Source organism: Ostrinia furnacalis, unplaced genomic scaffold, assembly GCF_004193835.3.
Source record: "Ostrinia furnacalis isolate ACB-3 unplaced genomic scaffold, ASM419383v2 OfSCF1098, whole genome shotgun sequence".
NCBI lineage: Eukaryota > Metazoa > Arthropoda > Insecta > Lepidoptera > Crambidae > Ostrinia > Ostrinia furnacalis.
The window spans coordinates 932,537-957,336 of record NW_021131337.1 but is presented as its reverse complement, the minus strand read 5'-3'; the positions used below and the strand labels follow the sequence as shown (position 1 = coordinate 957,336).

The window sequence follows — 24,800 nt, the reverse complement described above, 5'->3', positions numbered from 1 at the left end:
GAGCTCTCTTGTAGAGTCAAATAAGTCTTCAGAAATCGGAATCTGAAGCCATATTATTATAAAGGGCTGGGAAACGCCCCCGGGTAAAACCCGTTGTCTTCGTGTCGAAAGATTAGATTTTCTTTCTTTGAGAACTTGACGATTGGTGTGTCGCTTGACTACGTTATGATGGATTAGTTATATAAAAGTTATAAGTCAACTCGTTTTGAAATATTTATTTAAATATTTCTTTATTTGGGCTACCCTTTTTCCGGGCAATTTTATTAATACACTCACTCATAAAGCTTAGGTATAACTTATGTTTGGTAGAATTGTTTTTGATTTGATATTGATATAAGGCGATATTTCGATACTTTAGACTAGACTGAACTCAATTCATTATTGCAGTTACACGTGTTCCGTAAAACATTGAATCACGTTTTGTGTGAATGTAGCTTCAAGAAATAGGTCTTCAATTGAAAAGTTTTTATAGCCAATGGTAACAAAGTTCGTGGCTGGAGTATAATTATTACTTATGCCTACTTTAGCAGCGGGCGCCAACTAACTACGACCGTTTAAGTTAAATACTGTTGTGGAACTTACCAATGGCTAGTAATATTTATCTTGATAAATTGCTGGAGAATATATTATGGTAATATTATTCTGAATTAAATTTATGATTTACGAGTACTTGTATTGGCGAAGTTTTTCTTGACATGAATGAAAAATGATTACTTTCATGTAATCATAACCACTTCAGTATCTTTGTAAAATATCAATTTTACCTATCCTTAACATACTACNCATACTATATGACTTCCTTGTATGTATGTAATAACATGGTAAATCCTATTGACAACCACTCAACTGTGCATAACATATGCGTCCATAAACAATAATATCAGAACTAACAGAATTATTCAAGTGTAGATTCCGGACTGACATGTCTTAACGACCCCATTTAAGCGTGACACTAATGTATAGCGCGAATCAATGTTGGGTTGTTTGTTTTGAATTGGACCACAAACCCGTTCATTTACCCTGTTAAATACATTTGCTCAGTTGACGTCGGCAATAATAGAGATCGGGGCGTTAGGGACCGTACCTGTTGCGGCGCGCTACGTGCAAGGAATGTTGAACGGACCATTCTGCGGATGTCGTTCAGCCATAACTAAATTCTATACGGCGCGGTATATTAACGTTTTGATTGAACAACGGCTCAGAAGCCAATTTATTTCACGATTTACGACGCGAAGTGGATTCGATACGGTGATACTAACGCAGTTTTCATTGTGTTGTATATTTTTTCATTCTACCATGGATACAATTAACTTTATGAAAGGATTTACCAACAAACGTGCCATAACTACCTAAACAAGAGTTAAATCGTAACTCAGTACGAGTTGCGGTCTGACTTGTTCATTGATTGACCTAAATTGTCTAACAATAACATTCGGGCCGCCTTTGTGGGGCCCCTAGCCTAGCCTCAATGCATAAGCGGCATTGTGGTTATGTGTGACTTACTTTGATCGTGATTAACCGACCTTATGATCCTGAAAGTGATCTTAGATTTCCTTTTGATCCTTATGGCGTGTCGTCTTCGAGCCAGGGCGGCGGCGCCCGCGAGCAGCGAGCTTTGGGCTTCGCCGTCGCTGCCCGGCTCGCTGCTGCTGTCGTCCTCGCGGGGGCAGGCCAGGGGCGCGGGCTTCGACGGTCCCGTGGAGCCCCTCCCCCACGACAGCATGGAACTCCGCAGAGACCTGAGCGTCTCCGTTGTACAGGCCCTCTCGCTGCCTCGCCACCATGCAACAACATATCGACGCGTCGGCGGATCGCACTTCGCGGCACACTCGAACCACGCGCACTATTCACCATTAACTCCGCTAATTGGCTAATGTTCTACATGCCTCGCGAGTGACGTCACACCATCACTATCCGCACTGTCTTCGCGTCGAGCGTAGGAAGCACGTGGTCTGCTTTGTGATAAGAATGCAAATGCCCACTCACGGCATAATGTTCTCGCACAGTTCTGCCGACATTATCAGAGAGCAAACACGGGTATCTGTGGCGAGCACACTGCACACTATCTGGATCGGGAACGCGGTTATTGTGATGATATCACACCTGTGGTATCACATGTAGATACAGTGCAGACTGAGTTTGTGCCGGATCGACGTTTTGTTTTATTTGTATCGCGCCAGCTGTTAACAAAAAATGAGAGTACGCTAATGGTGGCCCGTACTTAATGCCAGCGGGAGCGTTGTAGAGTTAGTTGTGTTTTATTCCAAATCCAATAATCGTCGTGTGAGTCGCGTCTGTCTGAGTCATGTCAGACGACAGCTAATTATACTAATATTTAAGGATGTTGTGCATTAGAATACAAAAGGTCCCATCGAAACTGTTTCCTGTTAGGCATTCAACAGTTACTACACATCAAAATATGAGATACAAGTAGAGCAATCCAGATACATATAAAGAAACCAGTTCTACAAAAGCCTTAAAAGTGTAGGATAACAACATGGCCAAATGTCAATAAGGTTAATCTGTGAGTGACATAACAAAATGTGTACTAAATATGGGATTCTGATAATAATTTGATAAAACACACGTTTTCCATTGTCAACAGCTGGCATAGTTTAGCACAAAAACTTATCACTTGCACTGTTCTTTGGGATACTACGCGTGTTTGTTTAGACGTGTTCGGCTCGGGGAACATGCGCGCGAACTAAAGTTCCTTAACACTTGCGCGGGCGCCGCGTGCCGCCGCGTCTCGCGACACTCGCGCCGAAATAGAAATGCTCAAGGGACTGCATGGAGCACTTGCTACCTTGTCGAAAGAGGACCGAGCACCAACCGCACTCTAGTTGGCTCCGAACAACAACATTTAAATGTAATAAGAACACAAAACACGCACGCGCATTGAATATCGTTTTAAATTAGTGACAGTTATTTTTGACGTGAATGTATTTTGTTTGCGTCTCTTTATGCCTTTATACTACACATAAGTATTCCATTGGATACTAAATTAGTTTTTTGGCCGTCGTCGCTTCGTGTGATAAAGGCATCAATGTTTTGTGTAGATACGAATGTTTACAGAGATTTTGATGGATTTTCTCTACATTTTAATGAGATAAATGTTCTATTCGTGTTTGTAAAGTTTTAGTTTTTCAGCATCCCTTTTACATTGCTTGTTTATAATGGTCCGTGGAAGAGAAAACACCAAACTTATTTGAACTTGGTAGGTAAGTGAGGCGAGCTTAACTTAGCTTTTAAATATTTTATGACAAGACGGTATGAAGAGTTAACGAGCCAAAAGATAATATGCGTTTTCCTGAAACATTTTATCTCTTTAATATTGTCAGAGTTTCCGCAAATATACCTTTACAACTTTTCCTTTGTTTAACCGCAAACCGTAAAAGTTTGTTATGACGAAATGATTATTTTAAAATTGAAGCATGATATTGATATTTTAGTTTTAGCTAAACATTGTCCGCCAAACAAAAGATCCTTTGTCCGTATCCCACCATCCGTATAGGCTACTTTTTCAGGTGACATGACGTCACTGTGAAAAGTGAACTGTGATATTGGTTCGTAATCAAAGCAAAATATCTGCAGTTATTCAAAACTAGCTACCTATAATATTATGGCATTGATAATAGCCCATCAATTTTAAATGAAAATCAAAATACAACTCTAACGCTTTAGGTGTAAATAGTTTAGTAAGGAAAATATTATGACCAATCAGCTGTGATATCTCTTAATGAAGAAAGGTTTATACGAAACTCTGTAATAATTAGGTTATTACTTTCCTGTTAATATGACCTAAGCAGCCCCATAATTGGATGTAGGTATTTTTCGGATATCAATTGCGTAAAAGGATAACGGGGATAAAATCGTATGAAACCTACCTACATGGTAATTATGATTATGTTATACAAATAATATAATTATGTTATTTTTGATAAGCTAGCACACATCTTAAAAGCTATTACTATGCTATGATAAAATATAAAAGTAGTGTATATTTTTTATTAAAAAAAGTTAATTAACTTCTAATAAACTTACTTATAAAGCGATTTGTAGAGGCAAAGTATCTCAATATGTATTAAGTAAGCTTCAGAATAGATTTGTATAAACGAGTCATTCATTACATGGCGCCTTCTCGTGCCACTAATGGCTGGAGCGTGAGTCGGCTGGCTTCAGTGAACAGCTTTTTTTCCAACTTGTTGATTCAAAATTGAACTTTAATGTTTTAACGATATGTTCTATTTAAGGATATTCCGCAGCTTTCAATATTACGAATTCGTGACGAGATACGACAAGCACACACGGTTATTGCAAAAAAAAGCTTGACATAGTTAGTAGAGGTAGGTACCCAAGTTTTTGGTCATGGTTAGACAATCGGCAGTTCAAGGCTGTAACATCTAAGTACACAACAGACTTTATGTCTTTATTTCCAAAGGTTTAACTGGCAGAAAATACCCAAATGGCATTAAGTTCGCTTTATGTACCAACTTTGTGGCAGCAGCTTTCCGCTATCTGTCCCTATGTATGCTTAGGTCTTTAAAACGCAACGGATTTTGATGCGGTTTTTTTAGTAGATAGAGAGATTCAAGAGGAAGGGTTATAGGTATTTATTTACATGCATATTATAGAAGAGAAAAGCCTGGAAATTCCATTGCAACCGTGGGGCGGGCCGTCCCGGCTTCGCACGGTTGCACAAAGAAAGTCAAAGAATAAATAAATATGAGCTTTAGGAATCAATGTGGTATCTGACAAGGCTCAATAATATTACTATTGGATACTTAGATTGATTAAAGCCTACAACTTTTATGCCACTTCGCAAAATTATTTTCCTCCGCTTCGACTGTCCCAACTGGGAATTTAACGTCAATTTTTTCCGCTTATACATATTTAAATAAACGTCATAGAAACAAAGGTAGACAATACTTATATTTTAAAAGCATTATATCGCGGAAATTCACATTCATGGGAATCAAACTTTCATCCTGCATAAGCAACTACGTAATGTTAGTACACTTAATAATGTCAACGTATAGTACCTATATCGCTTTCACGAAGCACAAAATACGGTTAAAATTAATTGATTTACCTACCTAACTACATAAGTTGGCTACGCAAGTAAAACCTAAAGTTTAATTGGAAATTCTACAAGCTTTGGGAACCTACATCCGTATACGGCTACGAGCCCCGTGACTATGAACACCGCCTTGTTTCCGTTCACTTTTGATATACGTATGTGTATTTAAAACTTTAGACTACACGTACCTAGGTAAAAGACATCTTAAAAATCTATTAATTAAAAAGAGTTCGCGTCAATATTTAAAAATCGTCGTCCCGAACTAACCTTAATAATTATACACGTGATAGTGATAAGCATAGTTAATGCTAAATAAAATAATGTAGAGACCATTAAAATATTTAATTCAGTTTGATTTAATAAATACTACTTAGTATTATCATTATCCTATTACTATTATAATTGCTGAAACCTATTGTTGAAGACTAAATTATTAGAGCAAAGTTTAATGTAGCTTATAATTTACTTAATTAATAGTTTTCAAATATTATTAGAACAACTTGATACCTTAATTATCCCTGTAAACTTATCTTGTTTTATTTAGTTTGTTTTTAGTGTATTAAAGGGTATAATATTAAAGTCAGTTATATTAGAAAAGAGAAGGAGTTTTACGATTAATTCGCGTTTTAGCAGTTCATTAAATGGACTTCAATCGTGTGGTGGTGTTTATAACCATAATAAAGCTTTCTGTGGGCTTAGGTCGTACGCACGCGTATTATAGAATGTAATAAAATAGTAATTCGAACCAATTAAGGAAATATTATGTATGACACAAGTACCTATAATAGCTTGATGAGGTAGTATGGGAACAAAATAAGCTGTCCGTATCTTATTTAAGGTCCTGATTTTACAATACAATTACGATGGGTGGAAAAACTCGAACCTATACCCCTACCAAACCAGCTGACTTTAATCTATTTATGTGTAGGTACTTATCAATTAAAGGTGATTAGTGACAATAAAACTTTATTTTTGTAGCAAGATCGATAACGATCACAAGTTGTCCTGTGCAGCAATCCAATTTGGTAGTCGTGAGTGGATCATTTGCGCTCTGCCTAATAGCTGATTACTATTTACGCTTTAGCTTGAATCTAAAATAACGTCCAACTCGCAGATATGCAAATACCCGCCCTCCAAGAAATTTAGCCGACCTGCGGTGAAAAGTTTACTTTTACAAACGAGATTCTCTTCAGATTCTATATTTAAGATAAAGTATTCTTTAAAGTTGTAAAACGTAGGTCAATGAACTAGTTTATGACATAAAGAAACCAATTACTACCTTAATCGTTTTGTCCAATGTCGATAGGTAGGTAAACTATTTTTAAAGTAAGTGTGTGAGTAATTAAGAATACCAAAGTAGATAATTTAACTCTAGCTTAATTGAAGGTAAAGTTTCCACTTTAAAATAATCATATTTTGGTGTGACGTTGTCTGTTTGTTACATATACAGTGAGATTTAATATACAGGGTGGAATTTTGTAATGCCACCTGGAGGGAAAGTACTCTTAATATTGTAGATAGAAAAAAATTCTCAAAGAAAACATTCCTTTATCTTTGGAAATAAATAGAACTGCATTCAAAGATTTCCAAAAATTAGCTTGCCACACCCGGGAATCGAAAAAACTAAAATCTGTTAAAAAATACACCCTGTATTTTTATTGCATCGATCGTTAGGGTTAAGTATAAGGATGAAATCTCTCTAACAAACTTGATAAATCAAATGAAAGAAAAACCATGAAATCTTACATTGCTTTAATTATGTGCAGAAAATTGTATGGTATGGTAGTGAATTTTCGTCAATTTTTCGAAAATGTATGAATGCAGTTCTTTTTCTTTTCAAAAATAAAGGAATGTTTTCTTTCAGTAAAATTTTCTATCTACAGTAATAAGAGTACTTTCCCTGGAGGTGGCATTACAAAATTCCACCCTGTAGAACTAATTACCAAGACTTATTTTTTAACATTGTTCGCTAAGCTGCTATTTGCAATTCTTGAGAAAACAAAAACCGATCATACGAATTTTATTTTTAATTTATTTATTGCGTATATTAGGACCAGAATAATCACTATTGGGTATACCTAAACGTTACTGGTGAGCACATTTATGGCGGGGCAGGGCATCATAGCTCATAGCACTGATAGTTGGCCGTTGGGCCAGAAAAGTCACGGTGTAGACAAGTCTCCCACTCGATGGACCGATGGTCTTTTGAAGGTCGCGGGTAGCACCTGGATGCCGGAAGCGGATTTTCCACAACGACCGACTTTGGTTGACACGAATGTACATTATGAAAATGAAAGCTTTATAGGTGAGCGAATGTGAATTTAAAATAATCAATACCCTTCCAATTAGTCTATATTGATAGTGTTTCGTAATCAATGCTTCGGCAGACATAAGCGATCGCGTCAAAAGTAGATCGGTGATCGATCCCAGCAGGTACAGCGTCAATCGCCGTCAGAGCGGTATAAATACGCGGGAGGTGCGCGTGCGTCGCGACATTTCGCGGCGCCGCAATCGCAGAACATCTGCCAAGTGATAAACGTTATTTATAGACAAATATGCGCGTGACCGACCACTTTAGGACACCACTCTATTTACAGAATTCATTTAATAAAGCAATGCTCGAAGATAAACACGGAAGATTATAATAAGATTAAAGAATTTTCGCGTTTTACAGATTTCAGGCATAGTCTATTTATGAAAGTTTAGATAAGACTGTGTCTATAAAGTTAGTAATTATGTTTAGTGGGTACGTGTTTTGTACAAAATATTCTGCATTAAGTAAAGTTGCTCGACTAATAAATTAATTATGACTAAGTAACACATACTGCATAAAGTTAAACTGTTCGTATGTGCTCTACTTAACTGCTTACTTCGTTAGCTTTACCGCCCGGCAAAAGCAAAGCAAAGCACATAAGGCTAGAGTTAAAATATGCAGTAAAAGGCATAATTTGAGCTGAAAAGTAATGAGCTACATTAACTAGTTTTCCCGTGGACTGCACTTCAGTGACAAGTTTGCTGCGCGTTAATTTTATTAGAAACTAGCTGAGCCTGCGGTTTCGTACACGTTGAGTTTATCAAAATAACAGTAAAGTTCATAACGAAACATAAACACACACTAATATTAATAAAATCATCTTTTTGATCAGAAATTCAATCAGATTTTGATTTTTTATAATTTGCAGAAGATTTGCATTACCTCAACTAGTTTACTAAGTTTTAAGCACTGTATTTAGTTATAGGCCCTTATGTGCCTACACTTAGTGAGCAAATAAATAATATGAATATGATTAGGTAGGGTGTAAGGAACAAGTTAACAAAAGCACAAAATTAAATTAACCTATTTGTTTACCCTTAGGAGACAGTCACAGGCTTTTGGCGCTCTATAAAGACTGTCTGTGACAGATGAAAGTCTACACAGGCAAAGCAGCATGCGAAAGCAAGTTATGACATAATTAAAGTCCATTATGGCTTGCATCCCGAGGCACTCTACTCCGCACGGCGCGCCGCTGCACCTTGCCAAGCGCGAAATATATTACACGTAGAGGCAAAAAATTCAGCCAGAATACCACAGGATGGAGGTGAATAATTTGGCCGTGAACTATATAGCATTACGGAAGTTAATTGATATTACACATGACACATGAGGTACTGACATTTAAAAATCCGATTGTAAGGATGAAAACATGTAGCATTTAGGCAAATGTCGTTAAATTCGTAGCTACGAGTTAACCAATGCAAACTTTTCAGATATTTTTATAGCACCCAGTATGGTTATTTTTTGGGAAAACTGTTTGTAGCTATTCTGTTGTTTAAGTGAATGATTTTTTTTATTTAAGAAATTAGCTATCTTAATCATACTAAACATAAAACCCGCATTACAACAATAAATACACGGACAGACCAAATATTACAATATTTTTTTCCAAAAAAGTAATCCACGCGGCTCAGTTACAGTAAAACAATAGGCACTCGTATGAGTAAATAAATATGGCACAAAGTTAAACAACAACACCGTGACAACACTGCCACGCAACCGAGAAAACTGGTGGGAGCAAAAATGTAAAATGCACAGCGCACCGTTGTATTTTCTGACCCACAACTAGAGTTGCAAAATACATTGGCACGCCGTGTTTTTGTAGCGCAAAAATACTGGCCTTGTTAATTGGTTAAAAAACCGGTCAAGAGCGAGTCGGACACGCACATGGAGGTTCAGTAACTATCTTAAAAACTAAAATAACAAAACAATTTTGCGGCCAATTGCATTATTATGAACCTAAGCTATACTTATGACAGTTTAGTATATTCTGCGAAAAATTGTGATTTCTAGGTGTGAAACTACAGGTTGCCAGATAGGAACTGAAGACATGTATAAGGTCCCATTGGCACCCTTTGAAACGGAACCCCCGAAAATTCAGCTATTCTCCACTTTAAAGTATTTTTATGAATATCGATACATCTATTCTGTAATAAAAAAGATATATTCGATGAATTTTAATGAGAAAACGTTGATTTTTAAAAAAAGAAATAAAGTAGGTTATTTCTTTTTTTTAAAATCAACGTTTTCTCACACCTTGGACAACTTTGTTGGTAGATCTACGAACTTTGTACAAGTATAAAGTAATGTAATTTACCTGATTAAACAGCTAGCTTTTAAAGTACCTGGGGCGATATAAATTAAAATAATGTTATTTGTATAAGCTGGCTTCTGCCCACGACCCTGCGCTCATTCTATTTTAGTTTGACATCAAAAACTATGGCATAGGGCATATCCTTTGGGATCTATTTTGTAGTCATAACTAGTCCAGTTCAAGTCGCGCAATTCCCAAGAGTAAAATAAGCTATTTTATTCGGTAGTAGGTAGTGTAATTTTCTACCGAACGTCTAAAAAGAACTTTTCGACGTATATTTAGAGCAGCGTTGCCAGACGTCCCGATTTTGGCGGGACGTCCCGATTTTTAAATCAAATTTAAATGTCCTGCGCGGGACAGGCTCGGTCCCGCTTTTCGGAGAGAGACACTCACTTCACCAGACTATTGTTTGAAACGCCATATTATTCTGAAGAATAAAACTTTTTTAATATTTATCTTTTTTTATTCTAAAGACGAATTTAACGATAGAGTAAATCTGATTTAAAATATTATTTTTTTGTTAAAATACATTTTCTATGGCTACTTTTGCTATCTTTTGTCACGTAAACGTAATTTTAAGTGAAATAAAAAGATAAATATTTGAAAACCTTTGATTATATACGTTTTTTTGCTATGTCCCGCTTCTGACGGAAGAATCCCGCTATTTTCACTCAAAAAGTACCAAAGTCCCGACTTGGCGAAAATAAAAACTGGCAACGCTGATTTAGAGGGACCTCCGAGTTCTTAAAATAATACAGGATTTCCGGAAATTTACAGTGTCTTCAAGCAAATTTCTCCCTAAACTGTTTACGCTGAAGTGTTTTACACGAGAAAATGCTTTCATAAAACTGTAATCATTGTCCCGGAGGCGGTGTTTCCGCACGAGAGTCAAATTGATTAAAGACGCGAGTTTTTGCTAAAAGCACTACGGGATATTAAATTTTTGAGCTACGTTCTATTTCAGCTTGGACAAAGCAGTCAGCATAAAACTCTGATTGTCCGTCCGTAGATTGCGCCCTTGGGCATTATACTGTTTCATGTCAACTTCATAACCAAGAGCCGAAATAATATTATTCCAAGGAAAATATGTATGGCGAGAATGATAAATGTAATTTTATTTACGCTGTATGGTTTTGATGTTGTAACAAACTTTTCACAATATTTAGAAATAATTTTACATTTTAGAAATAATAATGGAAAGTTTGAAATAAAGTAAGCGCGTGTATCAAGCTTATTTAGTTAGAATCTGGAGCAAAGAATTCATCGAAGCAAATAAATTAAGCAAATTAGAGTACCTTCATTGCTTCTAATACCCTCGAATTCAATTGTCAAAATATTTATCCATCACTATTCCGGGTTCGTCTAAACATACCTACTTATAAATTATATTTGGAATACATAAAAGGAACTTTTTCTGGGAAAACTTAGTAGTACCTCTTTTAAAAAAGTCACGTAAATTATTATTATTATTCGCACGTCTGCACGTTTGGTCTATCACGTTTTTCTCATTCCCGTGGGTATTTTGAAGAACCCTTTCTCGCCGTTTTATTTAATGATATTATAAACTTCTTCTAAGCTCTTCGTTTCGAGGAACTCCGTAGATTCTTTTTTAGCATCGATACGAGTTTACCTGGATAAAAAAGTTCTATTATGTGGAGATAGTTTCGGTTCTATTTAAATCACTAAGTATAAAATTAAAAAAAAAGTTTTTGAAAGTTTCATAAAAAAATTGTTAGTTCTCTGGCACTAGCACTTTATTCATTTTAGAAGGACGTTAAACTTATTATTAAGAAAATAAGGACTAAGATTAATACTTTCTGACTTCTAATTTGGTTCGTTTTTTTTAAATTTCAAACAAGTACAAGTCTTTGTAGCTGACTCTACCTCCTCAATTTATACTATCAACAAGCTCCATATATTACCAGCGGTGTGTTAAATACACTAAAGGTCGTGTATTTAACATTGCCATGCAATTTCCCAAGACCATAAATTGGTGCTGAAAATATCTCTCAGCACGACACTCATTAGCACAACCTCAGAACAGCTTTAATTAACAGTGCAGCGTCTTATGCTGGGATTTATCGCTAGACGTCTATTAAGCACCGACATTTTATTAGTAAAGTAAGGTAATCTATCTATTTCCTCACTATTTTTAGGTTGTAGCAACCCTAGTGTAAGACTTTATTAACTGAAAACTCTAAAAGCAGCTAATTATTCTTTTTTTTAACAATGAAGGTAATTAAGCCTGCAATAAGATGCTGCTATGAAAATATTCAGGGAACTGATTAAGGATGTTTAGCAATTTCGTTCCCGTTAAGTAAGTTTACCTACATTCTATTTTATCATTCTAGGGTCTTTGAAGTCGGCACGATAGGTATACAGGCACTATTTTGTAGTGAAGCGATTGCGAAATAAAACCTACGACTAATGTCTGTCTAAAAGCCCAAGTAAACAATATTTTACACTATTTTCAGGGACTTATTTTGATCCCGTAAACAAAACACGCCGCAAATAAATAAGCGAAGCGTAGACGAAGGTTACTCTTAAACAAAATATGTAGGTGGCATTTTTTTAAATTTCCACGGCGAATTTTACGCTTGGGCAATGTAACAATACGCCATTGTCTATTCCAGCCCGCACAGCCAGACGTGGCGTAATCAGGGGCGCATAATACGGGCGCCAGTGTTGCCAGGTGCTCCGGTTTACGTGGGGATCGCCATGCCCCGATTTCTACAGGGCTGCAGGTTCGTTGTTTGTGATGACAATATGCATAATATTGAAAATGTGCTGGAATGATGGCAACATTCCAAAAAGGAAAATAATTTACTTCGAGTAAATTATTTTAATTTACTTTGAGTCACATCGTTAAATTAAGTAATTTCTATCTAATGTCGTCGTTATTAATCCTGGTTTGTAATATTTTCAAACCACATCATATTCTTAATGATAAGACAAAAGAAAAGACGAGTTGACTCATAAACAGCGAGAATTTGAAACTTCTTGAGACTTTTTATCGTTTTCATTTCCATAGGGATCAATGTATTTTTATTATGCTTTTAGATGTGTAGAATGAGATCGTCCATAATGAGTTCTCAGTTTACTTCAAAGGTGTCTAAAACCATATATCAAAACAATAATAATAATAACGACATATTTGTTTGACTATTGGCCATAAAATCTCAGCCTCAAGACTTGGTATACTACACCAGACAGCACTACTTCTCTAATATTCGCAGTCAACGACCAGCGCAAATTAAATTTTGCTAAGAGACAACCGAGATGAACCTGTGAATGACAATTTTTCTCACTCCGCTAATTTATGCCAGTTCGGATCCGAATTAGAATAAGATGCTTGTTATCTAAATTAAAATATAAATCTCATTAAAAGATTTTATTAAAGTTTATTAACGCCGCGTCATACGCAAGTCCAGTAGACTAAAGCTTAATAGGTATTTGTTCAAGCACTTCGTATAATTCTGCATAATATTAGATGAACAAATAAATAATTTGAATTTTAATTAAAACTTAAAATACTAAACATACAAAAATATGATTTCAAAATTATTTACATCAAAGTGAATACGACTTAAAATAAACAAACACGAGCCCTTATATTTCCATAATTTAAATTCCGTAGACGCGTAGTGCGTACTTACTCGTATATTTATACTTGTCTTGGCATTCATCTAAGATCTAAATAAATTATAGAGTAACAAGCGAAAATCTCAGTTTAATTTGAGGAATTAATTAAGCTTATAGCGACCGCTCGAAAAGGTAAGCTCGTACGTAATTGTAAGTTCCGCGGTAGGTCTTTAGCAAAATGGAGCCTGTTTCACGAACGTTTTCTAGTTCTCTTGATAGGATTACTGTTATGAACTTAGAGGAAAAGGAAATTAAGGAGCTTAAAGCTTAAGCAGCTATTGCTTTCAGCGTTATTTTTCATAGTAATAATTTATTCATTTTGTTTTTGAGATATGAGTTAGGAGAGTATGTGGCTGTCTTATTTGTGAATTAAATTGGATTTTTTTTATACAGTTATTTATTTAGTTTAATATTAATTGCAAAGGGAGAGCCTACCTAGTTGACATTTAGGTACCACGTCCTATGGTCACGTCACATGACTGTTAGAAAGATGTAGGTAGTCGCAGAAATTTCAGTAAATGTGTTTGAAGAGTGACAGGTGCTTTGCTGTCAACTGCCAAAAGAGTCCCACATAACCTGTCACAGCGACAGGTGTAAGTAATGCATTTTTCCTATTTTTCCTCACAAAACAAAAGGTCCCTATACAACAAAAGGGAGTGGAGTACTTGACGTTTTAAGGAGGAAGCTATCAAACGAGAGGTGGATGAAAAAAATTGTGACCTTCGTTAGTTAATAAATAACGCGTGAGATTGTGAGCTCCGTAGTTAGGTTAAGAAAGATTTATAGAACATAGTTACATTATTTTGAAATGCTGAGCTCACAATTATACAGCGACATAATTATAATAGATGCCCATGTCTGTTACATAGTGGCCGATTAACGTTTAAATTGTTAGATTTGCTGCTAGCATTGTCGCAGTCGTACGTTATAATATGAAAGCAAACTACACCTCTACAGCCCATGAGCCCACTTTGTCAGAGTGGTCGCATGGCGCGCGGCCGTTCCCGCTCACCCGCGGGACCCACACTAACTGATGACGTCGTAAATTCCTTTAGTTAGTACCTAATTTCTGCTTCACTTAATTCCGTCCAGACAGCAGTGACAAACGATATTCAATTAATTACACAATAAACATCACCTACGCACACACGGCGTAGGTTTAATTTTTTAAGCGAACAATTAGGAATTTACCTAGATATAGGTAGGTAAAGATGTTTGCCGCCATTACAGACTAAATGGTTATTTGATAAGATTCAAACAGCATCTACATTAAAGAGTGCCTGCCTAGTCCCATTACAAGAGGGAGGCGAAGCGACCCAAAAGGAATCGCAATTAAATGAGCACAAAACACAAATTGTTTCTGAAATACCTACCTACCTACATAAAAATTCGCAAGGATTTCGTTCGAGAAAAATTGGCATTCTTTTTAAAGAGCTTAAAACTCTTCTTACCTTCAGTCTAAAGGTATTGAATGCTTACTCAAACAAGTACTCACGGTCGGGAATTACTTTTCTCCAAAAGGAGTCCAAATTAGATTATAAAGGTCTTTCGAAATCGACATTGTAAATGGGATATTTGGAATATATTTTTCTTGATCTTATTTAGTTAATTTAAACGTGCTGTCGCTCTTTTATTCGGTGTTTATTTATCTGTAAATATCGCCGGGGTGAAACGAGATGACGAATGTTTGTAAACTGAAGCTTAATTAACTGTTCATTTGCTTTAGTTTGCACTTAATTACATCCCGAAGGCATGTCGGTGTCAGAGTATATTTTTAAAGTTAGTACATATTTTATGGAGAGTAACTGTTTTTTAAAAAACAAGATAAATTCACTGATAATATGATGTCTACCTAATTACCCTTGTATAATTGTTACTGTTTTCTTTCCTTGAGTTACTACGAGTATGAAAATTACATTATCCGAAACTCATAAAAGCAGAAGATTTATTTCCGTATTTGGCTAACTCGAGAAAGAAGATTCGCATTCAAATAAAATCTAGATAAATACAGCCACATTTCCTTCCAAAGTTTTATACTTAGGTTATAAAAGATAATAAAAGTACGAAAATTCGTGCTGATAATTAATTTCCATAATATGATTTAAAGTTTTCTAATTAGACCCTTCTCCGTAAAACGTCTTAGATTGATGAAAGTGAATTGTTAATAAGTTGTGCCTTTGTTGTTCTAAATAGAAAATGTTGCCCACGGCAATATACAACTCCCTATATAAAAACGTTACCTGTCCACATTTTTCCTGTGAGAAATACGACTTGAAGAGGATAAAATGTTACTTTGTTGGGTTGTCACTTAGCAATAAGGTGTCATAAAATGACAAGTGTTGTTCCTAAACACATTGGATTCATGACATACCTTTTTAACCTTCTGGTTTATCACAAACGTGGTTATTGTCAATCGTATTAATTAACATTGCAAATAACGATTTGTTAAAAATTAAAGATAGATTTAATAGAGTTAAGGACAAATACTAGAATAATCAATTTATATCCAGAACTAAATAAACTCTCTTTTTAATTAGATGGTCCTTTTCCCCGAAAATGAAAGCCAAACGTTTATAATCAACTTCTTGATAATTTTGAACAAACCAATTTTAAAAAGGGATTGTGATTTTTCCTGAAAGAAGTTTTTTCTTTTCGTATTTATTAGATTAATAATAACAAGAATGCTGGTCTAAAGTAATAGCTAATATGAGCACTAATTTGTGTTCTGTGTTTCTATGATACGACGAATTAAATATAAGAGCTTGTTACAATTATTACAGTGTTATTTCCAGGAAAAACTTTCACATTGTGTGGGACTGGTAAATGTAAGACAGATTGATGGTAAATACTCTTACTTGTTACTTCTCACAAATCTTACAATAACAAGAAACACAATTCGTTGTAATGGAATGTAGGCGGCTTATCACTAAAAGCGATCGATTCCAGTCAAACAGGGGTTTTATTTGACAAAGAAAATACAAGTACAATATTTCTCAGACTTTTAAATCTAGAATGTCTCACACAAGCAAGCAGTGCAGTGGTGGCTAAAGTGAAAGAAAAGTTGTCAGTATATAGGTCGAACTACGTCATTTTCAGGCATAGTTCACAATATGGAAACTAGAAGTGAGGAGTTGAATTTTAAAACTTGTAGGGTGTTCTCTATTTGAATGCGGGTATTTCTTTTTGAAGTGATGATAAACTAACTAGTAAGATAGTTCCATAATAAAACAAATATTTACATTATATATACTGAACACCAATAAAAAACGAGCAATTAATAACTAACAAAAACAGTTAACCTCTCGTAAATGAGGGGTTATTAGCAGCAAATGGCAGCAAGAGTCCGGACGTTAAGCTCAATCCCAGTAAAATTTTAGATATTTGGTAACTTAAACTTAAAACATTAATATTCTATTTAATTGTATTATGTGTATTAATTGTAAATGTTTATAATATTTCGACCATGTTTTTTATTAGACTCCGATTTTCGTTATTTATTTTGGCTCCATTAGGTACAAGTATTAATCTAATAAATCATACTTAAGTGTACCTAATCAAACACTAATTAATCACTCAAAAGGGAATGAAATAAAATTAGCAAGCCAACTTATTAACATTAACGGCTCAGCGAGCTGCGTATAATCAATTTCTCGTACGATAAACACGGTTGGCTTCCGCCTAACGATCTAGGCTATGATGGTTACCCGGACAAAAAGAAAACATTATTTGTGGTCCTCCTTTTACAAATAGGGTAAGTTTTGGACTGGGTGATGCCATATTTTATTGCTTTCTAAAGCAAGTTTTATTTTAATAAATGAATTGAAATGTTAAAAATTGTTCTTACCGATTTACTTGTGCTATTTTTTGCTAAGAATAAATAGTTCTGATATAAGACTCTCTCAATTATTTTTTATGTAAGGCTATAATTTAAATTTAAGTTTTCTTTATCCAAAAATTCTGTCAGTTTACTTTAATTAGTTATTTTACAGTAAAATATTTTCTTAAAATACTCTTATTTAATGGTTTTGATTAATAAAATATTAATGTTTAAGGTTCTAACTTAGATTCCAACTACAATCTGCACATTCAATCTTTAAAGTCTCGAAAGAAAACAAATGATTTCTTCCAAAGATTGATAGCCCTTAGTTGGAAAGTGGAGTGGATCACAAGTAAACTGTTAATTGAAGTCACCGGCTAGAAGAGAGCGAGTAAACGGAACTTTGTCCTCAACTTTGTCTTTTGAAGAGCAACACTGTACCCCTACCAGCTATGGCGTATTACACCAACTTCAACTCTAATAAATTCCTATCTCGAAATTAAATCGCGCAACGTCAAAAGTGTTTTATTTCCATGGTGATTACGGACGGAGAAGGTGAGCGCTGTAAAATAATTATGAACGTAAACAGTTAAGTATTAACACGATAAAATTAAAGGTGAAAATAAGGGAAATAAAACGAAACGAACATAAGCAGTTTTTATGGGAGTTGTTATAAAGTACATATCGGTAACTTATAGAAATAAAGAAATAAACAAGATATAAATAATTGGAGTTAATTTCAGTTCTCTTGATAACACGGTAAGTAGTATACTAGTAGTTAATAACACAGCTGAGCAAGATATAAGCGTGTAGCCTGTCGCGTGAGGACTTGATTACATCAAATAATAAACCTCCCCGTGACGCTCGTCTCACACCGTCCCTACTCGGAACTTGAGGCACCGATTTACAGTTTTAATTATGGTTTCGTTTTATCTCTGTAATTCAAACCTGTTTTTCTCGTCCCTAAATTAAGAGCTGTAATTGATTCTCCTTTATATTTTAATTAGGACGGTACAAAATTGTTTGATAAAAAAACAAAGTACGAGTAATCCCGCTCACAAAGTTAATTTATGTCCATCATAGACACTGTACAAGCGCCGCATTAGAGTGAAAATATTGTTTGAGTCTCATGCAGACTGACCTGATTTCTAGTTGAGCAGGAACTGTCGGAGCGGCCTCCTCCGGGGCTTGGTGCTGTATCTGCGGCGGAACTTGCGCCGATGTTAGCGCGAGCGCTTTGTAGCGCGACTGCTCCGCCGTCGGCAGAACAATGTCCACGGATCGCGATCGCAAGCTCGTGCCGGGCACGGTCAGCGAGTTGTTCGTTCCATTTATTTCCTCGGCTCGAGCTCCGCCGGACACTTTCGAGAAGCAGGAGTCAACGGACGCGGCGCGGTCGCGTTTGAGTTCGGGCACGGCTAAGTATATGTCACAGACGAGGGTATCTCGTGCGGTACTGGTAGCTGCACCTTCTTCGGACGCGCGGACGTTCTCGAGCGAACTGCCTGTCGGCTCCACGAAGAAGGCTTCTTGGCGTGATATGGAGCGTCTTCTTTGCGGTAGAAGTGGTGGTTCGTCGCTGGGTGGTTGAAGTTCGAAAGACGGCGCGCCGGGCGAGGGCGGCGGCGATTGCGGCGGCGGTGGCGGCGGGATGAAGGTCCGGGGCGGCGGCGGTGGCGCCAGGAGCACCCGGGGAGATTCTGTTTCGCTTTCGTCGTCGTCGTCGTCGTCTTCGGCGGAGGACGAGGCGAGGGGTCGGTCCGGCGTGACCCGCTCCTCGCTGCGGCGGGCCAGCCATGTCTCCATGTGGCGGCAGTGGACGCATGGCGGCGGTGTTCCCTTGCCTGATCGACGGCGGGACCATAGACGTGGTACCTGACACAGATAAATAATTCAATTAATTTCAATTCACGTGAATATGTTTTCATTACTTTAAACAAGATATCAAAGGGTCCAAATAAGTAACTTTCGTTCTCCAACCGTACTTCAGTTTTTTTCACATACTCGTATGCTATACCCAGTGCGATTAGTAAAGTTTATTATGTACCTACCTCTAGGTAAGTGCCGGAGTCGTCGGATCCGGCGGAGTCGAAGGAGCGGCTGCGCGCGCCGGGCTGCGGCACGGCCAGCAGCGGGCCTGCGCCGGCGCCGCGCGCCGCTTCCAGCTGGATCTCATCGAACGACGCCGACCGGACCTGCGCCGAGGGAGTATTAGTATAAGGAACATCTGAACACAACTTAGGATAAGAAAGATAGAAACATAGGGTGGAAAGTTGATTATGAAAGGCTGAGAAACATGATTCAGCCTAATTCAGGTATAAACCCTCATAGTCTCTTTTTTATCACAATCCTTATTTATCTGTATTTCATGCTTCTCTATGCTAAGAAATAAATAAAACAATACAACGGCGTAGGTAGCTGAACAGTGCCTCCCTGTTCTATTGCAATGCCTTTTGAAATGAGACCTCACTTAAACTGAGACCTATTACTTATTGACTCACTACTCTCCTCGGTGGACTTTAAAATAATATCACTTTTTCGTAAATGCCTATGACGTTAATAGTAAGTTATTACATAGGACTCGTATTTTGTGACGAAATAACTTCTTTTATTTCCCATAATATAATGAACTAGAGTGTCAATATGCATTTCATGTTGATATTAAAAATGATTTTATTAATACAATCTAAAAAAATACCAGCTTTTAAAAATGATCTATTTTCAGTGTGAATGTACAGTCGCGGAATGAAAAGGTTCGTCACCTTAGTGTCGGTTTTCGCTTGCACTAGGTACTGTAAGAGTCAAACCTGCCAACATAACAGTGCAAGAAACAGTGCTGCTAACATTGATATAAATATGACGTTTGCTAACGAATAAGGTTTTGCTTGTTTATTTTTCTATCCCATCAGTGCAATGCAATGATGACATTGACCAATTGACAAGATTTTTTTTATTTAAAAGAAATAATAATGGCAGGTTGAACCAACAAGAAGGTTTTAGTTTATCAATCATAATAATCTTCTTGACAAGATAAATCGTCAAACAACTTTGATCTGAATAATTTTGAACTTTACCAACGAACAGTTAAAGATTATTTTCTCTAACTCGAGATTATTCTGTAACATAGTTTCAAAAGGTATTATGTGCTCGCGATTCGGTGAAGGAATCAATTTGAAAACTGACGAACCTTTTCATTCCGTGACTGTACAAGACAATCTGCTAAATGTTAACTACCTATTCCACTGCTTTTGGGTGATTATGCAGACGAATTCCGAGAATTGCTGAGGCAAAAATCCCCAAAGTAGTAGTTTGGCTCTAACTATACAAACTTAGCATACCCAAAGTAGTAACTAGTAGTTGAAAATGTTCAAGAAATACAACACTTGTATAAGTATGATGTTCCCCCGGAGGCACTCAAGCGAATTCTTAACTGACAATATGTTTTATGACAATTACCTACATTTTCCTTGAAAATTACCTACTTACTAAACTAAGTATAATTATTGCAAATAAACTTTCATAAACCACCTTCACATTGGGTTTAAGTTTACAATTGGTTTATTAATTAAGTATAACACAAGTTTATTTTATAATTAAACTTGTACTAAAGTCTTTAAAATGTATTAAACAGATATTTTCTTAGGTTTCTCAACGTTATCATAAAATGAAAATTTAAGCAATCTACTTTGGCGAATATACAAAGAATATAATTATTTTTATAGATTTAGGACATATTTTTATTTGTAAAGGAATTAAATAGGAAATTATTTGTAATTACAGAAATCAACATTAAATGACTCCAGATATAAAACCAAGAACCAACGACAATTCGTACCAATAGGCTAGTTTCCTAAAAAAAATTTTTTAGTCCGTCAATTTTAGTATAAAAATACAAAATAAACAAATAATTAATTACACAGTTATAGTGCGTTGAAGTTCCGCGCGACGTCACAAAGTGCTGCACTTTTACGCACTCACTGACGTCATGGGCCTTTTCTTCAAAACTTTGGCACGCTTTTANTGGCACGCCTTTTAAAAAGTGAAAATTACGGGTTGTGTAGGTTTTGATAAGCTAACTGACGGACTAATTAAAACTCTTGCTTTTTTACCCATGAAACATCCCTATTCGGTACACGATTCTAAGCCTGAAACAGTGTGATAATTTAAAATGATAATTTTGTTTATCCCGCTTGCCAGCATTCAATTCATTTGTCACGGCAGCGTGTTTTGCTGCACTTTATTTTCCGCTCTAGCAGCATGCCTGCGGCGGCAGCTAGCTCGGAAGCAGCCACTTAATGTAGAGCAGAGTTCACAGAAATTTTCTGCTATACAGCTTTTTGATTCCATTACAAGAAATGGCTCCTAACATAATTCGACCTGCAGCAAATGCACTTAAATAATACATACATAATACTTAGAAGAAGCTAAACATAAGCAAAGTACTACTGTAAGCAAAGTAAAGTGATGCAAATATCTATCTATCTATCTATCTATCTATCTACTACTACTTTACGCAGACATTACAATGAATTCCTGTTTAGTAAGCTCTTGGTAGCCCCACATAACGTCATTGCACCGCTGCCTGTTGTATTTTCCACACAATATTTCAATTTATAGTTACGCTACGGCGCCTTTGTAGGACTACGAGTCTACGCTGCTACGGCGTAGCTTGAACAATCATGGCGAACATTGGCTAAGCTGGGTTGTATAAGCCGGTTTCATGTGCTCGACCAATTTCATATTAGGTACGCTAGGCTTTATATTTCTGAAATTCAAACTGCCCCTTGGGCTTATTTGCTTGTCTATTGAATTGGAATATTCGCTACGCGGTTCAATATTCAATTTTTAAGATTGATCTATTATGATATCAGTAGAAGTGAAAACTTTCATACTTTTATGTGAAAAGGAGTAAACATTTTCCATTTTATGATGGATGTTGATATCTAAAGCGGGGATATTTTATGTAAAAACATAAAGGGTACTGCGAACCCTAGATAGTAAAAATAAATAGCGTTGCAAAGTGCAATTGAACGGATAAAAGCGCAGTTAGTCCATAACGTATGGCTGCGTTTTATTTTGTAGGCGTAAAAGCAAACAACTCATAAACTGTAGTTAGCTCGGTTTGATGGATATAGCGTATTAAACGTTCAACATTGATTAGATACAATCCTTTAAAGTAGAACGCTTTGTTATAAAAATGGATTATTAATAAAAAAGTTAAACTGTTGTGTGCATAGTTTATTACGTCACCAGCCTACAATTTTCCCCCAAAATGTTAATTTATAACACTCATAACTACTACTAACGGCTTAGCAAAATTTATTGCTACGCTATTATTTACCTAATATCTTTTGATGTTATCATATTTTAACAAAGACCAGTCGTTTTCGGGGCCAAGAAAGCAATTTTTTTGACGGAAATTAACTTTTCCTCCGTCTTTACAGACGTTCATGAAGTAATTTATCCAAAAGGTCTAAAAGTTTCTGGTTCGAAGTGTCAGAAAGAAGGCAACGTTATTATTTAATTTAACTATAATTTTCATTGTGTTGAAAACTGTTCGGTATAGAATAGTAGGTACAGAAAGAAAACCTACATACCTTGAAGGTTTTCTCTAGAAATTAATTATAAACATACTTGAGAAAGCATTTTCACGAATTGGTTTATAAAGCCAGGTTCATTAATTCAATGATGGTTTATCAGAATTTGTGAAGGTGGTTTATAAATTTTGAGAACGCAGAAATCTGAGTAGGCTGAGAGTCCTAAAACGTTTATATTTCAAGGTATCCTTCCTACGATATATCTACATTTAAAGGAGTATTGATAAGGTAACTAAACTAATTTCAATAAAATTAAAATGTGCATATTTTCAGAGAAGAGAGCCCAGAAATTATAAAATAAAATAATAGTTTGAATAGAAATCAAATAGCAAGCTTAGAACCACAGTGATCATGATGGTGTGATAAATTTGTTTCGACAGTAACACAATACTTTAATTTATCATAATCCACTATGGTATGTATTTAAAGTGGTTTTTGTGAGTTGAATCACTAAAACAGTGTTCATCATCATCATCATCATTTCAGCCACAGGACGTCCACTGCTGAACATAGGCCTCCCCTCTAAAACAGTGTTATTGTTATAAAATAATGGCCCAATAAAACTATTTTGACAAAAAAAATGCAGTCCACAGCTAGACGTAGTAAGCCCCTAAGCCTCCCATCGAGCGCGGAATAGCACAATATCTCACTTTTTGATCCAACTACTGCCCAACATTCGTAAAAAGATATAAATGTAACTTCAAATTTCAATTATTTAGTGCATATCACATGAGATAGAGTTTAGACTTGAATCACTGTGGTTCTAGCTACACAAAATAAACACCAAATTACCTGTTTCGGCACTTCGAGGCTGCTCTGCGTCTTCATGTCGGCGGACGTGGGCGTGCGCGAGCGTTTGAAGGTGGTTCGCAGGCGCTGCATGGCGGCCGGGGCGGGCTGCGCGCGCGCGCCTCATCTCGCGGGCGGCCCGCCCCGCCGCCGCCGCCCGCGCCGCGCGACACACGCACCCTCACCACCACTGTATAGTCAATTGGATTATTTTAACGCATTCATTAAACGGTTATCCATGCGCACTGGTATTTTTTCAAAACTAGTTTTATTATTAACTAGCTGACCCGGCGAACTTTGTTCCGCCTTAATGGCAATAAATAACGGGATAAAAAGTATCCTATGTCCTTCTCCTGGCTCTAAACTACCTCCCTGACAATTTTCAGCTAAATCGGTTCAGCCGTTCTTGAGTTATAAGTGGAGTAACTAACACGACTTTCTTTTATATATATAGATACTAGCTGACCCGGCGAACTTTGTTCCGCCTTAAAGGCAATAAATAAGCAGACTTTTTTTTAATTTCGAACGGGATAAAAAGTATCCTATGTCCTTCTCCTGGCTCTAAACTACCTCCCGGACAATTTTCAGCTAAATCGGTTCAGCCGTTCTTGAGTTATAAGCGAAGTAACTAACACGACTTTCTTTTATATATATAGATAGATAAAGAATATTTTAGTGATCTATGAAAAACAAACTCCATGCCATGTAACACGTTCGGGCTCTTTGAGTTAATTAATTATTAATTAATATAAATTTCACACAAAGTTAATAGCGCATTGGTTATTGTAATTCGTTGTTTATATGTAATGTGGGTGGACCATGGAAGACTGTTTTTTATTCCTTTATTAACTGGATAAATGAAAAAAAACAAATTATCAAATAATAGTTTGTTTTATTGTGTACCATATAAATCACTTTTTTTTAACCTAGCTTTAATCAGTATTCATTAAACTTAAGTTTTGTTAAGCTCTTCCAAATGGCCTTGCAAGCAACACGGCTCCAAACAAGGCCAATATTATACATCAGTCGTTCAACTTAAAAATAGAGTTGTATCAATTAATATATTCGCTTTTACTAAAACTACATAATAAGCTCTTTCATTTAAGCAAATCATTAAATGCTCAATATATTTTTATCATTTATAAAAAACTCAAAGAAGAACAGTAGTAATGAGTGTTATATTGACATCAAATAACTTGCCCAACGCGTATTATAATGAAATAAAAAACTTTTTTTTTACCTCAAAT

At 36.1% G+C, this 24,800-nt stretch overlaps 1 protein-coding gene across 4 annotated transcripts in view; it reads right to left on the bottom strand.

The window, feature by feature from the left end:
• The window catches only part of rdgA (retinal degeneration A), a 102,074-nt gene extending 78,428 nt beyond the window's left edge, over nucleotides 1-23,646 (bottom strand). For 2 of the 4 annotated variants that reach the window (XM_028302254.1, XM_028302255.1), the window contains exons 1-3: nucleotides 23,557-23,646; nucleotides 19,219-19,362; nucleotides 18,309-19,042 (exon numbers count right to left, since the gene is read on the bottom strand). In XM_028302254.1, coding sequence (XP_028158055.1) covers nucleotides 18,309-19,042; nucleotides 19,219-19,362; nucleotides 23,557-23,646 — 968 coding nt within the window. Of the gene's footprint in view, nucleotides 1-1,523; nucleotides 2,782-18,308; nucleotides 19,043-19,218; nucleotides 19,363-23,556 lie in introns of those variants that run through there. The other 2 variants (XM_028302257.1, XM_028302256.1) reach the window with 2 other exon arrangements.
• Nucleotides 23,647-24,800: the final 1,154 nt, after the last annotated feature.